This window comes from Corvus brachyrhynchos, unplaced genomic scaffold, assembly GCF_000691975.1.
Source record: "Corvus brachyrhynchos isolate BGI_N302 unplaced genomic scaffold, ASM69197v1 scaffold305, whole genome shotgun sequence".
NCBI lineage: Eukaryota > Metazoa > Chordata > Aves > Passeriformes > Corvidae > Corvus > Corvus brachyrhynchos.
In genome coordinates, this window is record NW_008239284.1 from 2,716,036 (window position 1) to 2,735,147 (window position 19,112).

Genomic DNA, 19,112 nt, shown 5'->3' on the forward strand with positions numbered 1-19,112 from the left:
GCCGTGGGACAGGAGCCCCCGGGGACAGCCAGCTCATCCTGGGGACAGCAGCACCCGTGGGGACAGCAGCACCCGGGGACAGCAGCACCATGGGGGACAGCAGCACCATGGGGGACAGCAGCACCTGGGGACAGCCAGCCCACCCCCGGGCACAGCCAGCCCATCCCCAGGACAGCAGCACCCCGGGCACAGCAGCACTCGGGGAGAGCAGCACCCCCGGGCACAGCAGCCCCCCCGGGGACAGCCAGCCCATCCCAGCCCAGCTCACATCCCCGGGATGCTCCCGGAGCACGCCGGTGTTGCTGCCGTGTCAGAGGAATCGGGCTCCTAATGATCCGTCGTTATGTTCCAGCAGAGGTTCATTAACAGCATAGAGCAGCGTTTCCAGGACAGCCTCACACACAGACACATCTCAAGGTGTTTTACGAGGAGCAGATCATGTCCAATCAAAGCAAATGCCAATTAAGATGAGCAGCGGTGTTGGCAGGCGGCTCTGGACATGGAGCACCCCTGCACGGGGAGCAGCACTGCCTGTGTCCCCTCTGCCCTGCAGCCTCCCCTTCCTCAGCGGGATGGGATGGGATGGGATGGGATGGGATGGGATGGGATGGGATGGGATGGCAGATCCTCCTTCGAGCCAGACACAGCTCTCCCGCACCATGACCCCATGAAGCCTTCATGCAGTAGCCAGCCCCAGAGCCAGCTCCTTCTAAAGGGGACGGATGTGGGTGCAATCAGCCCCCCAGCAGGGGGTGAGAGCACAGGCAGGTGTTTCATCACACACGCTCTACACCACACCTGGCCCCAGCCTCTTCCTGAGGCATCTTCTCCATTGCAGTCCTGGACAAATCCCAAATGAAGGTGCCCACAGCTACAGCCCAGATCTGAGTCAGGGCTTGTGCACGGGGCAGGCTCCAGCCTCATCCCAGAGTCAGCAGGGTGTGGATCAGCCATGAAGTGGCAGCTCTGCTTCCCCTGTGTTGGGGGAGACTCCCGAGGAGACGCTCCAAGGAGGCAGAGGGTGCACAGAGGAAGGGATGGGGGAAAGGAGGAGGAAAGGCAGCCACGCTGTGCAGCAGAAGGGTGCGATCAGTCACTTCTGGATTTATAGAGGATTAGACCTTGCTAAGCACATGCTGAATCAGATTAATACTATTAACATTTATGAATTATCCTCTAGCAATTAGCCGAGACATCCTCCAGTACAGCACAGGGAGCTGCAGAAAAGGCAGCCCTGGGGTGGGGGTCGGGGGGAGGAGGATGCCAAGGGGTGGCATGGGCACTGTGGGCAGGTTGGGGTTGGGCTGCTGGACCCCATAGCAAGGTCAAGGGCTCATTGGCTGAGCTCCTGTGTGTCCCAGTGAGCTCTTGTGCTCCTCCAGCAGCCCGAGCCTCGGCTCTTAAGGTGCTCCTGGAGTTATAAAGCCTTATGTACTGAATAAATGTATTTGCTGCCTAATTATACAGCTGCTGCTGGTGCTCCCCCTTCGCTCTGAGACATTGTGCCTGCAGCAGGCAAATTCCAACCAAGAGGAGGAAGGGGGGAAAGGTAAAGCCTTGAAGGCTGGGCAAGGAATGAGGAGCTGAGGAGAGGGGGGAAAATGACCAAAGTGGCACAGGCTGAGATGCTGATCCACCAGCCCCATCACCACCAGGCAGATTCTCCTGCCCACGTATCTTAGACCTCCCCTGGCACAGCAAAAGGGGAGAAGAATTTGTGCAAACCCAATTTGCTCTCCGGGCACTGTCACATTTTTTTGCATTTCTCTGGGCAGGGACAATTAAAATCAATGAAGTCAGTTTTGCTTTCATGTTCTCGGTGCTGAATTGGTTGAGATAAAATCACATTAAAGAAACAGTTACATATTTAAAGGTAGATATTGCCTGCACTGGAATTTTCTTTCATGAAAATCAATGAAAGCACTTCTCCTGGAATTAAGTCCTGATCTTTTTTTGTTCTACACTCCCAATGAGTCCCAATTTTACAATATACAAGCACAAAGGCAAATCTGAGTGGAAGGCTTCCTTTTAAGGAGAAGAGAAGCAATTTTCAATACAGTGTAGCAAAAACATTATTCCTACAGGAAAAAGGAAAAAAAAAGTAATCATTATCTATGAAATAGTTTGTGTTGAGTCACAGCCCAGGGAGGATTGTGCTCAGCAACTGGAGGGCTGGTCAGACAGATGAATTGATTTTAGAAACCAGCAGAGAGCAGTGACAGAGGCCAGGCTGCCGGGGAGGGCTCAGGACCTGGCAGGAGATGTCCCAGGGGCTGGTGGCAAGAGATGCCCAAGGACTCAAGTTGCTCATCCTGGCTGGACCTTCACCACACTGCCCATTGTCACACTGTCTCCCTGCAGGCAGAGCTGGGATTGAGGAATTGGGCTGCTGTATCAAAAAAAAACCAAAAAAAAAAAGTCCCAAACCATCTTTTCCCTCCATCCATTATTTTTGGAACAGATGCAAACTGACAGAACAGGATGAGAATACAAATCTCTGCTCTGCAACAGCTCCCCAGGCTTGGAGCACATCCCTCCGTGCCTCAGTTTCCCCCCCAGCCAAGCATCACACAGGAACAAATGTGACATCCACCACCCTCTGCCTCCTTTCCTGCTCCAGCCAGGAGACAAATCCATCGTGCCACAGGAATCCACAACGAAACACATCTTCATTTTCCAACCGGCACCAACCCTCGCCCTCCTCCTGCCTGCATCCAGCTCCGTGTTTATGTTCTGCTTCCTGGGAAACAAGAGGCTCGTTACCATGCGGAGGGCGACAGCAGAGCGATTAGTGAAATTTGTTACCCACATGCTCTGAACAAAATTAAATTAAAAGTGCTGCTTTGCTGTCAAGATAAGGGCCAAGCCGGAGAGATAATTTTTCACTCTCAAACACTCAATTACTCGCTGAGGCTGTATCAGATACAATCGGAAAATAAATAAATAAATAGGAAGACCCGCACTGCCTCCAGGAACAGATGTAAAAGCTTTTATCTCCAGCGCAGTCCGGGGAACTTAAAGAGCTTGCGGCCACCGCAGCTCCACCACCACTTTCCCTGCAGACCCTTGTGCTGCCCAGCTCCAGCTTCCAGCAGCTCAGTACCCCTGGCACAGGCAGGAGCATGAGTGCACCCCCCACCTACAGCCACCAGCGACTCAGGGAGCAAAGAGGCAGCTGGAGCAACCCCAGCCCAGCTTCCCTGCACAGCCGGAGTCCAGCAGGGACGGAGAGGGACTCCGAATGGGTTTCATGTGCTGTTGCAGTGCCTCATTGCTCTGCAGGCAAAACAAGCCATCAGGCAAAAGCACCACGTTTGTTTGCTCTCTGGAAAAGCAGCATCCATGACAGAGAGCAGGGAATGGTTGGGAATTAGCAGCATCCCCCACTGCCACACTGCCCTGGGCATCACAGTGTGAGCATGGCTGTGCTGCTGGGGTGCACCCTGGAGGGAGGCACCTTGGTGCTCTGGGGCGTAAAGACAACATTTGTATCGTGAAGGCACCTCATCCCTGAGATGTGGGGATCTGCAGGTCGCATGGGAGCCGGGGTGTCCCCTCTGGGCTGTTCTTTCCTGGCCTCACAAAGAGCAGCACAGCTCCACGTGCCATGAAGCAGCTGGGTGTGCACCACCCAGACTGACTTGTCCGTCTGTCCCCACAGGGAGCAGCTCTGTGTCCCGTCCTGAGGAATCCTAATGACTCTCTGTCCTTTCCTGAGGAATTCTGATGGCTCTGTGTCCCATCCTGAGGAATCCTAAGGGCTCTGTGTCCCCTCTTAAGGAATCCCAACCTGTCTGTGCCGTGGGCTGACCACACAAGGAGGGGATGGACACAGGGCTGTCAGGAAAGGAGCAGCACCCCAAGTACAGACAGACAGCACCAGGCACAGACAGACCCATTCTTCCTTCCTGCCACTGGAAGCAGCCCAAATTGACATGTTTGCTTTATCACCTTTTGTTTCCCACTTGATTCCCAACTGCATCTCCCCCATTCTGAAGGCGAATCAAGCCTAAGGCAGAGCAGGGGGGCAATTCCCTGAGGAGTATGGAAGAGTTGGGGGGGATGCCCTGCCTGCAGCATTCACTCAGCTCCAGCGAGGCCAGAGGCACCAGCAAAGAAAGCAGTATCCAAATTTCATTCTGCACTTCATTTAGTTGCCCATGAAATAATAAGCGCCAGATGCCTCTGGAGATGGGAGAGGATCAAAGCAAAGCTTCCTCATATGTAGCAGACTCCGAATACCTAATATTGCCTTATAAAAGGCCTTGTTTTAAACACCAAATACAGAGGCAGATCAAAGCTCAGCTTCTCATTTCTCTAACAGCCCTCAGAAGGCTCCGCCAGCCAGCCCAGCACACACGCACACGGGGCTGACACCAATCCAAGGTACATAATTGAACTCTGCTAATTTGTCAAACCCATCACCGCGTGCTATGGAAACAGCCAGGTGCCTTGTTCACAGAGACCTCAGCCGAGGAACATCCCAAAGCCATGCCCTCCCTTCCCTGGGGTGCTGGGGAGCTTGAACAACAGCTGTGCATGAAAACAGAGTGGGGTATTTCCCCCCTTCCTCTTTTAACAGGTGATGCCAGGAGGGGTGAAGCGATCCCAGACCCAAGTGTGGGGCAGCAGGCTCAGGGTGGTGCAGCTCGAGCTAAAGCAGATACCAGAGACAGCTTGAGGAGCAGCAGGCAGCTGAGGACAGTCCATGGGACACCCTGGGTGGGTGGACACTGCACAGGGTGCCCTCCAGCACATCTCAACCATCACAAGAACAAAAGCAGCCCTCTGCCTTTGCAGCCCCTGCTCTGCTTTGTGTCTGGGTTTCCAGCAGCTTGGTACCTGATCTCTGCTTGATGGGGGAGCGACACCAGCCCCACACTCTGGGGTTTGTCAGCACTCATGGGGACCTCCTGGCAGGTCCCAGGGGCTCAGATACAGGGGCTCCCAGTAGGTCCCAGAGGCTCAGACAATGACTAGGGTGCAAGGGAGGGCAGAGGGTCTGTGGGTCTCCAAGACAAATGGGCTTGGCAAAGCTCAGCCCCTCGGAGGGTCCCCATATGACACCATCACTTTCCCTGCCTCAGTTTCCCCCAACCCAGGAAGCTGAACAGCATCTGCTGCACATTTCTATGTTACAGAGCAGCTGCTCTGTGGTCTGAGAAAGCACAGGGAGGTGCAGGAGCCTCGCTTGTGCCTTCCCTCCAGCAAGGAGGGGCTCATTATACTCATGGAATCCTTAATGAGACGGGCAGGGAGCCTGATACAGCCTTGGAGTTAAAGTGCTGCTTCTTCCCCCCACATCTTTCACTGTTTGATCTCACCATAAGGCAGGTGCTGCCAGTGACCAGGGGAACTCGGGGCTGCACAGTCAGACCTGGAGCTGAATGTATTTTGCTGGGCACAAGGCAAACCTCACCCCAGAGCAAGAGGGATGGAGCAGGAGTGGGGTTTGTGCACAGGGCTCTGCCTCCTTGGTTTAGGGGGATTTTTGCTACTAATATTTTCCTCTCAAACTCAGAGTAGGATCCAACTGAACACATCCCACCCTGCTCCAGAGACAGGAACTAAGCATCAAAGCTTTGATATCGCCCTGATGGCCAGCGGGGGATGTGGATTCACATCTTTACAACACTGACAGGTTCTCTCTCACAGAGACTTCAGCGCTGGTGGAAGGTGTGATGACCGACAGCCCTGGAGACAAGAGCCATCTGTGCACCACAGGCAGCATGCAAGGAGCTGCCCACATTTCCTGGTACTCCCAGGGGAATGGGAAAGGGGAGAGCCAGCCCCCACAGCAAGCAGAGCCTTGGAGTGCGCAAACCTGTCGCAAACAGGTTGCAAGAAATTCTGATTTCTGGAAATCCTCGAGTCAGTGCTGAGGGTGAGCAGGAAGGAGCAAACCAGCCATCCCTGGCCCCAGCTGAGGGTCCCTCCAGCCTCTGAGCACAGAGTTGTGCACAGCCTGACAGCCTCTCTCAGGACTTGTTTTGCTTGGAAAAGCAGTCCCGATTCCAGCTCCCTTGAGACTGCATGCCACTGGAGCAGAGCTCACACTGATCCATCAAAGAGAAGTGGAGGGTGTGAGCACAGGCAGGGGACTGTGGCGAAGAGAAGGGATGTCTCACTGAAGATTTGGGTATGAACAGAGTACTTCTTGGCATAAGCCAGCAGTGCCTCTCCCAGCTCAAATCCCAGAGATGGGGCTGAGCCCAACAGCAAGGACCAAGATTCCACAGGAAGATCTCTGCTTTATTCCTCACACTCTACTCCCCTATAATTTCTCTGGAGACTTTCCAAAGACACAGTAACATCAGCATAAGGGCATCCCACAGACCTAGAAGCTGGGAATGTGAGTGGTGCAGCGTGCTGGGACCACGAAAGGTGCTGTCTCTTACTTTTCCATGTATTCCTGCCCTGAAAACCAGGTACCAGTGGGTCTGCTGCTCCTGAGCAAGCAGAACAAGCTCTCCCTTGCTCAGTACTGTCCTGTGCAAATGTCTCTCTAACATACCTTGCCAAAGCACTGCAGAACCTGCTGTCCTCCTTCTCCAGGAGACACAGGAGGCCACTAACCAAGCTCAGAGGAAAGCAGACCTGCACACCTCCTAAGTGGAAACTTCCCATCGCATCGTCTGGGATCAATGCCTTGACAGTACAAATAATTAGGCTCAATCCTGCAAAATCTTATCTGAGGAGAGAAACCCCAAGGAATCCCTCTCCTTGGACCTGATAACTATCTGAAGGCACCTGCAACGACACGCAAGCCTGGTGCAATCGATAGGGGAACATCTCTGTAAGAATTAACTGTATCTGACGACACATCCTTCTCTATTAGAGTTACGATCCTGTCCAATTATGGATCTTGGCTGAACTTGTAATTATGAGTTTGGAACTACGACTTCCCACTACGCTACTGCTTTGCTTCCATGAGGGAGAGGAGAGTCAATGAAAGGATAATGGAAAATTCCTTTCAAGGATGCAGCGATGGCCAAATTTATCTAGACAGGAGGGGAAGTACAATGGGGACTTTATGCAAGACAATTCCCTCAGTTAGCCCCCAGTGAACACGAACAAACCAGGTTCTCACAGCATTGCTCAAACACTGAGGCAGATCTAACAGCCAGCCCTGTGCGATGGCGCGAGGCAGCTCTGCCTCCTGTGTTCCCTTCAAACCCAGCCATCAAAGCTGCCCAGGTGAACAACAGCTTATTCACAGGGAAAGAAAGGAATTCTTCCCATTCATCTGTTCCTTTATACTTGCCCTACAAGGAAGCTTAAACCAACAACCAAAAACCAACACAGATGTCAATAAAAATATCTTTGTACCCGGCATCCAGTACGAGCTTTTTTCAAGAGACTGACAGAGCACTTGACCTCAAGGGGAATGGCATCAAGGCAGCCTTGCAAAGATTTATCTGCCTCTCATTAAAACACAGTTTTCCATACCTTCCCTGTGCCCTATCACCCCTCTCCCTGGTGAAAGCTGAAAACCCCCAAACTTCAGTGACTTTTCCAAAGTACCCAAGTGCTGTCACACCCTGCCCAGTATCCCTGAATAAGTCACTGAAAAAGCTGCTCCAGCACTTGGGACATTTGATCCCTGCACCAGCAGTGTTTTGGGACAGTTTCTTTTGTCCCTGTTTGCAACACAACCAATTCCTTCCTTCTGTCACACAGGCGCGAAGATGATCAGAGGGATGGAACGCCTTTCCTATGAGGAAAAGCTCAGAGAGTTGGGATTGCTCAGCCTGGAGAAGGCTTAGGGGTGACCAAACTGCAGCCTTCCAGTACCTGAACAGAGCTGGAGAGGGACTTTGGAGAAGGGCATGGAATGACAGGACAAGGCGGAATGGCTTCAAACTGACAGAGGGCAGGGTTAGGAAGAATATTGGGAAGAAATTCTTGGCTGTGAGGGTGGGCAGGCCCTGGCTCAGGTTGCCCAGAGAGCCTGCGGCTGCCCCATCCCTGGAAGAGTCCAAGGCCAGGTTGGACAGGGCTTGGAGCAACCTGGGATAGTGGAAGGTGTCCCTGCCCATGGCAGGGGGTGGAACGAGGTGAGCCTTAAGGTCCCTTCAAACCCAAACCGTTCTGGGATTCTGATTCTATCATTTTCCCCTGAACGTTTGTACTGCAACAGGTAAGTAAGTCATGAATCCTCTCATCCTGTTCATCAAAAGCTCATTTTAAACACGGAGATGATTTTTTTTGGTTCTAAAACCAAAAAAGGAAAGAAAAAAAACCCCACCCAAACATGTAAAATTGAAGGCCCAGCCTTTGGGCAGGAACAACTGCAGCACACCCCTGTGCATGCGTGAGTTTATTCCCATGTGCAACCACCGAGCTGATCAGAGGTGTTGAGGTGATTTCACATTCAAATAAACGCACTGGAAGCATTTATGGGAATGGCTCATCATGGAAACAAATGGGGCTGTGTGCTGCTGCGGTGGGCACCAGCATCTATCTGGCTGCTGCGCTCTGCCAAGGCCCGGCTTCGTGCACAAAACAAATGGAGGGAGCAGACCCACTGTGCAATTTTTAAATTGCTTCCCAACGGAGTTATTTCCCGACAGTGATTTTTCAAACCCAGTAGCAGCAGCAGCAGCAGCAAAACTCGTCCTCTCCTCCACCAAACAGCTCGGGCTGAGAGTCCCAAACAAAACCGATCCGGCGTGACGTGACCAGAGGAAATGAGGACACTCATTTCAAACTGCAGATGATATTTCAGTTTCTCAGCTTCTCTAACTCACAAAAGAGCCTGAAGGGGCTTGGGTCTACAAATCCCTGCCCCAACCCTCATTTTGAATTTGTTCCTTTTAATTGCCTTTGTGCCAAGAGGAAGGCCGGGAAATTTTCATCCAACGGATGCTTTGCATGGGAAATAAAGGGCAGAAAACAGGAGTCTGGAGCAAGGAATTGCCAAGGTAACCATCCCTGACAGCTGCGCTGGTGCCAGGACGATGACAGACACAATCACTCCCTGCTGGTGCAGCTTTGGGGAAGTGCCAGGGCATGTGGAGGCTAACTGATATTAGAAACCATCAAAGAAACCCAGAACCTCAGCAACAACGCTGGGAAATGGGATTTATGGCTCCTGCATGGTGCTGCAGGACACAAACAGCACATCTTGGGATGTCCTTACTGCCACAGACTGGTGTGGCTGTCCTTTAGACCTGGGCAGTATTGGACACCACCACCCATGGGGACAGTCAAGGCGCTCAACCATTTCCTTTCCTCCGACACCAGTGTGCAGCCACAGCGTCCTTTCGTACCTTTGCTTCGCCTCCGGCTCCGATACTGCTCCGTGTAGAAGGTGAGCTGGGTTTCATCGTCTGCCTCGGAGCCAGAGTTGCCTTTGGCACGTCCAAACCCGATCCCACCTGCAGGCAATAGAGAGGAAAAAATCAGCCCTGGCAGCTGGGATGCTCAGGAGCAGGTGGAGCCAGGAGCTCCTCAGCAGAGCTCAGGATCGGGCCAGCAACCCCCACTCCTTGCTAAGGTTCTTTGCTTGGGGTCACCAGTAGTGAGCAGGAACTTTTACCATTCATGGTTTCATCAAAAATCAAGACCCTACAGTGCCTATAGTGATGTGGATGTAAGAAAACGCTTTCTTACCCTCAGAAATAAAAACACAAATGTATTTCAAGGGACTTACAAAGAAAACTCCCGAGCATGGCAGCTGCTCTTCCCAAGGACACCTACACAGTGAAATGCAGTGAATTTTAGGCATTTGCTTCAAAGCAAACCCAGCAAGGACAAGTGGTACAGGGGGAATACAGCACTTGGGAGGCACCCAGGACCCACCTGAGGGTCTTTGCTGCCCCTCAGCACCCAGTTTGGCCCATCTGCTCCCCCAGCTTGCTGTGACAGCCAGCAGCACAACCCTGCAGCGGTCAGGACCGACAGTAGTAGGGCTGGCCCGTGGCTCACCCGGCCTCCTCCTCTCCGGATACGGTGTGGGATGCAGCAGGAACCCAGCTGGCTTCCTCCCCAGACCCACCAAGGAGCGATGGATGCTTAAAAGGCACCACAGACTCTAATTGGCAGAAGTCCTTCAATCTTTGCAGAGCTTAAAGCAAAGAGGCCTCTGGGGGTTGACAGTGGCCCTTTAAACTGCCATTAAAATATTTTACTGTTTTTAAAAAATCTTTTATTCTAGGCAGAAGCACAATTTCCCCATTTCTTGGCAGAAGAACAGAAAATGAGCGGTGCCTTCTGCCCTCTGAAATCCTTAATCACAGTGATGAGAGGTGGCAGGCAGGAGCCAGAGGGACGCCAGGAGCTCGGCACGTGGCTCCTGCCCTGGCCATGCCCTGAGCTGGCAGAGCAGTGCCCTCCAGGGCAGTCTCAGCAGCGGGGCAGGAAGAGGCCCTGCCGGCTCCTTTGCTCCTGGAAGCAGCAGGAAGGGTCAGTGCTTGCACACAGCAGCATTCAGTGCTTGGACAGCAGGGCCGGAGGGTTTAAAGACCCCAAACCATAACCCACCATCAGCCCCTCCTCAGTCACAAACACCACAAAAAACATCCAGTGCCATGATGCACCCACACCAAGGGGTTTGAAAGGCACAGCAGAGTGGTAAGGCCAGTAAGGCTTATTCGCAAGAGTGAGGAAAATCTTAATTAACCTGGGCTTCTAAGGCAGGCCCTTGGGCAACCAGCCAGGGCTGCAGCCCTGCTGCACATCCCCTTCTCACTGAGCAGGGGCTGCCGCAGTGGCCGGGGCTGGGGGACAGACACCAGCTGTGGGAGGGTCCCCCCACTCCTGAGAGCCCAGCACAGCCCTCGCCCCTGCCCGGCAGAGGGACCTGGACGCTGCCTGTGCAGGTAGGACATGGCACGTCCCTCTGTCACCTTCCCACGCACCAGAGCTGGCCGCTTTTGCACAGGCAGATGGCTGGGGTGGACAGAGGCAGCGATGTGGCGCTCTCTGTGCTGTCAGAGCCCACTGAGGTGACCAGGCAGCTGGCACAGGCAGCAGCTGCTCCGCCAGCCACCGGCCCAGCCCCCTCCGGCCGCTCCGCGTTTGTGTGCCGGCTGCGTCTCCGTGATGGATGGAGCTGACATGTTAAATTACTCAGGCTGGATGTCTTCAGAGAGCTGGTGACAGCGATATTGCATTTTCTGATTACCCAGCACTGAGCAGGATGTATAAATACAGGAGTTGTGAGACCCAGCGCAGGTCCCCCGCCCGCAGCGGAAACGTCTCCTCTGACCCAACATGCAGTGCCAGAGGTTGGCCGGGAAACACCAGCCTGGGGCACACACACAGCTGCCAGGGATGTGCTTTTATACCTTCGTGCCATCCAGGATGCTGGAGCACATCTTGGTGGTGGTGCTGAGGATCTTAGGGCCCAGCTGAAGCAACCTGGAGGACGCAGGGACACTAATCCTCAAGTAATCCTGCCATGAACCTGATCTCATGTTTAACTGGCCCCAAAATCTGATCAAATCAGCCCAGTGAGACATTTACAAGTGGGGAGACGCCTCCTCTTCCGGATCCATAACCAGTCTTGGTCACAGGCTGCTCACCAGGGCATGGGGCTGACGATAATCACGATGGGGCCAAGGACACTCACGGCAGAGAGCACCCATGTGCAATTACTGATGAACAAGGACAGCACCCAGATAAAGCCAAGCAGTCCTGCCTGGTCAGCATTCCCTCTTCTCCAGAAACAGGGAGAAAACCACCAAGTATCAGAAAACAAAAAGATCCTAATCACTGCAATCGGTTACAAATTGGAATAAGATGCTTAAAAGGCAGAGAACAGGGGAACAGCAGCCTCTCAGAGCTGGGTACCTGTAATGCACTGGCAACTCTCTCCAGCAGCTCCCACGGGGACGTACACCCTCTTTACACCCAGTTTACTCCTGCTTTTGAGACTGGAGAAAAACAGAGCTCCTCTTCCTCACCCCCCATCTTCTGCCCAGCTCGTTCGCCAGGCAGTGGGGCAGGAGGCAGGCAGGGAAGGGGAGCTCAAGGAAGATGCTCTTGTTTCTAATCCTGTTTGCAGATTTACAAGCTCGTTAATCCCTTCAAATAGATCTCAGCTCAGCCAGGCGCCAGGGTAGGGCGCTTGTTCCGAGTGCAGCATTAATTTAGTGGGGAGCAAGGCGGGGTGCCAAGGCAAACACCTCGTTATTGTGCAATTAAAGATGGTCCCGCTAATGCTGAGTGGGGATAAAGAAATAAAATTCAGGAATCAGATTTATCCCCAAAGACTTTTTGTCAGCTGAAGCCATGTGTATGTTTTTAAAAGTGAGGTTTTTGTCATTACAGAGGAAATAAAAAGCAAACATGACATTTTTAATCCTTTCCCCGAAGCCAGAAGGTCACAGAATATCTCAAGGAAAGAACTATAGATGTAAAAGGAATCAAAACAGAGTTAAAATAAAGAAATAAGTGACAGCAGCTATTTGGATAACTCCTATCTGAGGCCAAGCTGACCTCAGACACTTAATCCCTCCAAGTTGGATGTTATAATAGAAGTGGCAGCTTGGTTTTGTCCCCAGCAGTGCCACCTTGGGTGACATCTTTGTGCATCCCTCTGCCCTGCAGCCACTATCAATGGAAAAAGGATTTTCTGCATCTTTTTCCTCCAGAAAAAGGCAAACACCTGTACATATCACAGAATTCAAGACCCACCATTTCCCTCATCGACCATGTTGGGTTCACCCTACTCCATGCTCACTCACCCCAGGCAATGCTGCCTGCTGGGTGTTCAGCAAGCCCCTCTGCTCCCAGGCTTCCCAGTAAAAACTGGATGAGGAATGCCCTCCCCAGCACAGCAGCGAGGTCCATGCACTAAGAGCTGGCAGGGCAATGCAATTAGCTAAGTGGAAATTTTCAGTTTAATTAATTTAACCCCAAGAAGAGCACCAGACAACTGAAAAAAAACCAACCCAAATGTGGTCAGAGAAAGGTAAATTAGATGCAGATTTAAGGAGGAAGAAAAACAATACACAAACATTTTCTTCTGAAACTTACCCAGTCAACCTCCCCCTCCCCAAAAAAAACCAAGCCAACAACAAACAAACAGAATAAAGATAAAATGCCCTTTAAAACTAAGTGCCTTGTGGCAGGGGTATGTTCACACATACTGGCTTCACCTGAGGAAAACTCTTCCTCCTCAGTGATCTCCCTTTTCCTTCTGTCTCTACCCAGAACACCCCACCAGTGCAGGCGGTGCCACAACCAGGTGACAGCTCCACTGTGAAAAACTGGGACCATGCTGATCCCAGACAGCAGCCCTTGCACAGCCTGAAGGGTTTTATTTCACCAAGGACCAACTCAAAGAGCTGGACGTGATGTTTTGACTTGGGTGCAGTGAAAGGTCCCAGGTGAACCCCAGAAAAGCCTCACCAGCAAAATGCTCCACAGGTACCACAGGACAGTCAGACAGGGCAAGGTGGAAGCAGAGGTGTCCTGGCAAAAGCAGGGACCGTGGATGAGCCCAGCTGAGCCTCAGCTCTCCTCCCTCAGGGAGATTTGGGTAACTCAGGGCACAGCCAAGACCTCCAAACCACGGGAACTGCAGCCCCAGTAAGCAGCACAGCCCGATGAACAGCACATCCTGTCTCAGGGGAAGGACCATTATGGGTTATTTCTTCCCAAATCCAGAGTGTTTTTAAAGCCCTGCCCCAGGAGAGGGCACCAGACCCCCTCTCTGCGCACACCGGCCACCCCCGAGGCCACCTCCCAGCCCCAGGGCTGGGCACACAGGATGGTCCATCAGCCAAAGCCACACCCTCAGTCCCTGCTCCGCTGCCTCTCCCCGGGGCACCGCTGCCCGGTTCTGGGGAAGCCAGTTTGGGATGCTCCGGGGCTGCATTTCAGGATCAATAAACACTCTGGAATGCAGCATCCTTCCCTCCGGTGCTGCCAGCCCCCAGCAGAGACCTCTTCCTTCCAGCCCACCCCTCCCACACTCGGCTCTCTCCATCCTCGCTCTCCCTCAATTATTTATAAGCTCTGAATGTGCTTCACTCCATAGAAGTGCTTAGGGAGAAAGGTTGTATGAAAGAGGCATTAGACGAAATAAAGTTATATGGCACAGTAAATAGAGAGGGTGCTGTGGTTTGGTGGGTTTTTTTAAAGTCAATCTACTTGGGAGAACAGCACCTTTCCCAGCGCTGCTGGAAACACTCAGGGCAGAATCAGATTTAATGAGGAGCAATGGGCAGCAGCTTAAGCACACTCAGAGCAGGGAAGCGAAGCAAGGCAAAGTTTATCCCAGATTTGTTTCCCTTGGACTGGGGGTTGGGTTGTTCTCTGGCTTGGATGGTTTATCCCACCCTTCTGAAGGAGTAGCACTCGGAAACCCTTTCAGAGCCTTTCCGAAGAGGAGGAAATCCTTCTGCTGTGTGCAGTTCCTGCAGGGACAGCACTCCAGCTGTAGGGCTTTGATGAGGTTAAACATTAATTAAATCAAACCACAAGAAAATAATTACACACATGCATCCATCAGGCTGACTTGTCACTACCCAGAAACAAAGTTGGATGCAAACTCCATCAGCGGAACTGTCACGCGGCCGTTAGGAGGAAATGAATGTATCCCAAATGGACAATTTCATTTAGGGGGAGGAAAAAAAAGTCTTGTGGATTGCAATGGATTAATGAGGCAAAGAGTTTATGTTTGCAATTGGATGGAAAATGTAAACATCCTGAGTTGTGGTATCATTCTTTACCCTGGAGGGCTGTTCGCACTCCAGCCACTCGCCTGCCAGCGGCACAGGTAACCACAGGCTGTGAAAACAAAACCTCTGGCACAGGAGAGGCCAGGGAATGGGCAGGGAAAGGCATGGATCAGCTCAGCAGCAGCGCCCAGCCACCACCTCTACAAGCAAAAAAGACAAATTAAGAGGAAAAGAGGATGGGTGGGATGGGGCTGTGGGGAGCGAGGTCTCCACTGGAGATGTTGGGACTGCCTGGCTTTTTGGGGATTTCTGACCACTGAGAGCTTGAAATCTCTTTTTTAGGGTGTGCTGGTGAGGGATGCCTGTGGCTGGGGACACTGAGAGTCAGAGTCCCCCTCCTGAAGCCCTCAGGGTACATTCTACCTCGGGCTCCTCATTGCTCACTGGGTACAAAGCAATCTCATGTTCTCGTACTGAGGAAACCAGTGGGGAGAGATGGAGAGAGACCAAGGGTGCTCTTGTCCTGATATTCACTGACTGTTCCCGTGGTCACTAACATGCAGAGGAATCCTGGGGAGGTGGGAAATGGGGTGGGGGTGTCTCCAGAGACTGGGGACAGGCTGGGCTGGCTCGGGGCCATGCTGTGCTCCCACACAGCCAGAGGCTCTGCCTGCAGCTGGGCACTGTGTCTCCTCCGAAGCTCAGCTGCAAGGATTAACTGACTTGTTCCATTAGTGACCAAAAAGCCTCTTACCTTCAGGCAGTTCAAAAATGAAATAAAAACAAGCCCAAAAAAAATTAGGCTGGAGCAGGGAATCAGGGAAACTTTCCCTGACAGTCCCCATGGACCCCAGAGCACCCACACCCACACTAAAATCCAGAGACATATATTTGAATAACTACTAGAAAACAAACCAAATAATTTAAACCAGTTAAAGAGTCAGAACATTTCCTTCACACTGAGTAAATAATTTATGGGCAGAGCTATAATAAAAAAAAGTCCTCTCCAGGCCTGTATCACAGGAAAATGTATCAGGAATAAAAGATCACATTTCAGACTCATAAATAAATGAAAAACAAAACCCAACAGTAAACAGAAAGAAAAGCATTTCCTTCCCAGCTCCCAGAGCTGACACAAAGACCCTCAGTGCACTGGGCAGATCATGGCCAAGGGACCTTCATCCCCATCATCCCTGAAGGGATCTGATGTCTCCGCCTCCTCCACAGATGGAAATCTGGACCCAAACCCTTGGCACAGCCTTTAGTGTGGTACAGCCTTTAGATCCATGAATGCTGCTCCCACCCTCTGTGTAGCTCCTAAAGCCCCTAAGCACTGGGAAAGCGGAAAGAAGAGAGGTTCCAGTGATGTGAGTTACAGCCAAAACGAATTTCACCCCTTCATGAAATGAAAACTTGACACGAAACTGTGATTCACTCCCACCTCAGCTAGCTGGGGCAGCTGACAGGGACTCTGGGCTTGCAGCAGAATCCCTTGGAGTGGACGCGATGTGACACAACTCACGGGCACCTCCACCAGACCACCCAGAGGATGCTGCATGGGGTTTGTCCCTCTCTCACCCCACCACAGAGGAGCTCTGGTGTCCCCACGCCCAGCAGCGAGGGTGAGGAGGCTCCCACCTTCCTCCCCAGCCAAGCTCCTCTGGCCATGGCCACCTACCTCGGGGCCGGCTGCGGCGTTTCCGTCTGCCCACGGAGGTGCTGCGCAGCGCGGGCTGCAGCTGCCCGATCTCGATGGGCGTGTTGGTGCGGAAGCTCTCCTTGAACTTCTGCATCAGGGACTCCACCGTCTCCTGCGTCACCTCGGGAGCTGCAACACCAGCAGAGGGGCTGTGGTTAGAAAAGAGCTGGGCCACCGTGTCCCTGCTGCCCATAAAATCCTTTCCTTGTGTAAGCCGGAGTCGAGTCCTGGGGCAGGAGCTCTGCTAACACCCTCCGGGGTCACCCAGGGACCCATCCAGCACTTTTCTGATCGTACCAAAGCCACAGAAACTAGAAAATTACGAGTTTACAGAAATTGCCTTTTCTACCCTGCTTTCCAGCATTTTGGATTATTCCTTGCCTCTCCCCCATGTGCTCCTGAAAGGATCATGTCCTTACCCAAGTTACAGCCTGAAAGGTTCAAATCATACAACAGGGCACCGAGCTGGCTTTGGGTCGGGTTTAACTCTACACCAGAAGCTCAGAATTGAACCCAAACCTTGGCAGTCTTTTAGGGCAGCAGGAACTCCCCAACAGGTGAGTTTGGGCTTATGGAAGGATGGGAAGGCTGGGGTGGGAGTCAGGCAAAGTGCAGCTGGCCCAGGAATGCTCTGAGCAGCAGCAGGATTCCTTGGGGTCTCCCAGAGGCTGCACTCACATGCTTGGATGCAGCACCTGAGGTCAGGAAACAACTTCCTGCAATGCCCCACGGCATGTGCCACATCTTGCTGATATTTAAGCAACTCCTCTCCTTGCTCTCACACACCCTCAATTCTGTAACGCCACAAAATTCCCCCAGAACTTCCGATGAAGCTCCCTACCCACCTGCACAAGGGGCAGTACCAGGAAACCATGAAACCACCCACAAAAAGCAAAGATGAGATTTGGGATCAAAAGGCCCGTCCTGCAGGACATGGAGGTCTCCCAGGTGCAACACTGGTTCGGCCTCTGTCAGCTCCTTAAATAAACCCATTAGCAGAACATAACCTCTGTCCTATGTCCATTTCCGGAGTCACAAAGTCTCCTCAAGGAGCTACAGAAGCTCTCCCTGCCTGCAGCATGGCTGTGTGGAGATGGCAGGGATCCCAGGTCCTACAGCCACCCCATACCCACTTGCAGAAGGGATAAGTGAGCACCCTGGAGCTCCCAGGCTGCCAGGAACTACGGGCTGGTATAGCACCCCACAGCTCCTGGATCCAGAGACATCAGACGTGCACAATGCTCCTCAGGCACCCAGCAAGCTCAGGGTACAGAACTGCTCTGCACCACAGACACCAATTCCCTTCCCAGTGTGGTGCAGGGAATTTAGAGTTCAGCTGGAACAGAAGCTGGCCGTGCAGGATGAGGATTTGCAATTCTAGGCAAGGATTTCACCTAAACACGGAGTCTGCAGCAGACTGCCCAACATCCAGCCGTGCTGCAGGCAGCAGAGAGCCCTCAGCACCCAGTGCCACACCAGGCCATGGAGCAGGTCCCCTCCCTTCTCCCTAAATCCCACAGGTGATGAGGTGATGTCCTCAGCCTCCCCAGGGTGCTTTCCTACCCCTCTGGGCTCCAGAGATGGATCTGAAATCTGCCGGGGCCATTGGGAGAGGGAGAACCAGAGAGCAGATCAGGAGGGCTCAGGAAAGGATCCCACAACCCAGCACTGCCGTACTGCGAGACAGAGGGAGAGCATCCATCCATCCAGCCACACCAGGCAACAGAGAAACAAGGGTCAAACCCACTGCCTGAGCTCAGCACCAACAGTGGGAACCATTTCAGGAAAGCTCCAGAAAGGGAGGGAGCTAAGGGACCAGCTGTGTTACGCCTTTGAATTTTCCAGTACCAGGCTCCCCCTGGAACCACAGATCAAAGACAGAGCTCTCCAAAGCCCCCGACGTTTACAGCAGGTGCAGCTGAATCCTGCAGTGTCAGATGCCCCAGCAGGCAGCATCATGTGAAGAAAAAATATATCCAGAGCAGGGAAAGGTCTCCAAAGAGCATCCAGTCCCATCCCCACAGCACACATCCCACCCGAGGTGCCAGGGAAGGATGCTGTGGCAGCACCGGGGTGGCTCAGCCTCCTGCTGCCGTGTTCGCAGGGGGAAGCCCAACCCCGCAGCTCCCTCGCCCGGGAGCACGTGTGGCAGGGCCTCCCCTGAACAGATGGAGAGTTATCCAGACCTCGGGGCTGTGTGATACAGGACTCGTGGAGGTGGAGCAGGGAGCTCTGGAGTGGCTCGCATGGCTGAGGCTTATTTACCGAAAGGAGGCCAGGAGGAGAACACAGAGGGAGGAGGAGGAGGAGGAGGAGGAGGAGGAGGGGACCATGCCTGCAGCGAGCAGCGAGGTCACAGCAGGCTCATGGCCCCTGCTTGGCTGATGGGACCGTGGTGATTGTACCCATCTGGCCACCACGCTGGCACAGCCATCCCCAGGGAAGCTAAAAACGCCTGTCAGTGGAGCAAGTGCCAAGAGGGGGGCAGTGGGGAGGAAGGGGGGTCCCTTGGCCACAGGCTGTTTGGGATGATGCTGCAAATACTGCAGGAATTGGGAGCAAGGAGCTGGTGCATCTCACTGCTCTGCACAGCTCAGGTGTGCCAACACATCGTTGGCTTCTCTGTGCCCCTGAGCTCAGGGGTTTGGAGAAAGGAAATGGGAAAGGGAAGCAGGAGGGATGAGAGAAAAGTAAAGCAGGGGGAAAAAAGAAAAAAAAAAAGGGAAGGGAAGGGAAGGGAAGGGAAGGGAAGGGAAGGGAAGGGGAAGGAAAAAAAAAGA

At 52.9% G+C, this 19,112-nt stretch overlaps 1 protein-coding gene across 1 annotated transcript in view; it reads right to left on the reverse strand.

Annotated features, from left to right (window-relative positions):
• Positions 1-19,112, reverse strand: part of ASTN2 (astrotactin 2) — a 276,878-nt gene that overhangs the window by 208,518 nt on the left and 49,248 nt on the right. Inside the window, exons 4-5 of the mRNA XM_017740292.1 lie at positions 16,312-16,461; positions 9,273-9,380 (exon numbers count right to left, since the gene is read on the reverse strand). Of these exons, the coding sequence (XP_017595781.1) occupies positions 9,273-9,380; positions 16,312-16,461 (258 nt within the window). The remainder of the gene's footprint in view (positions 1-9,272; positions 9,381-16,311; positions 16,462-19,112) is intronic.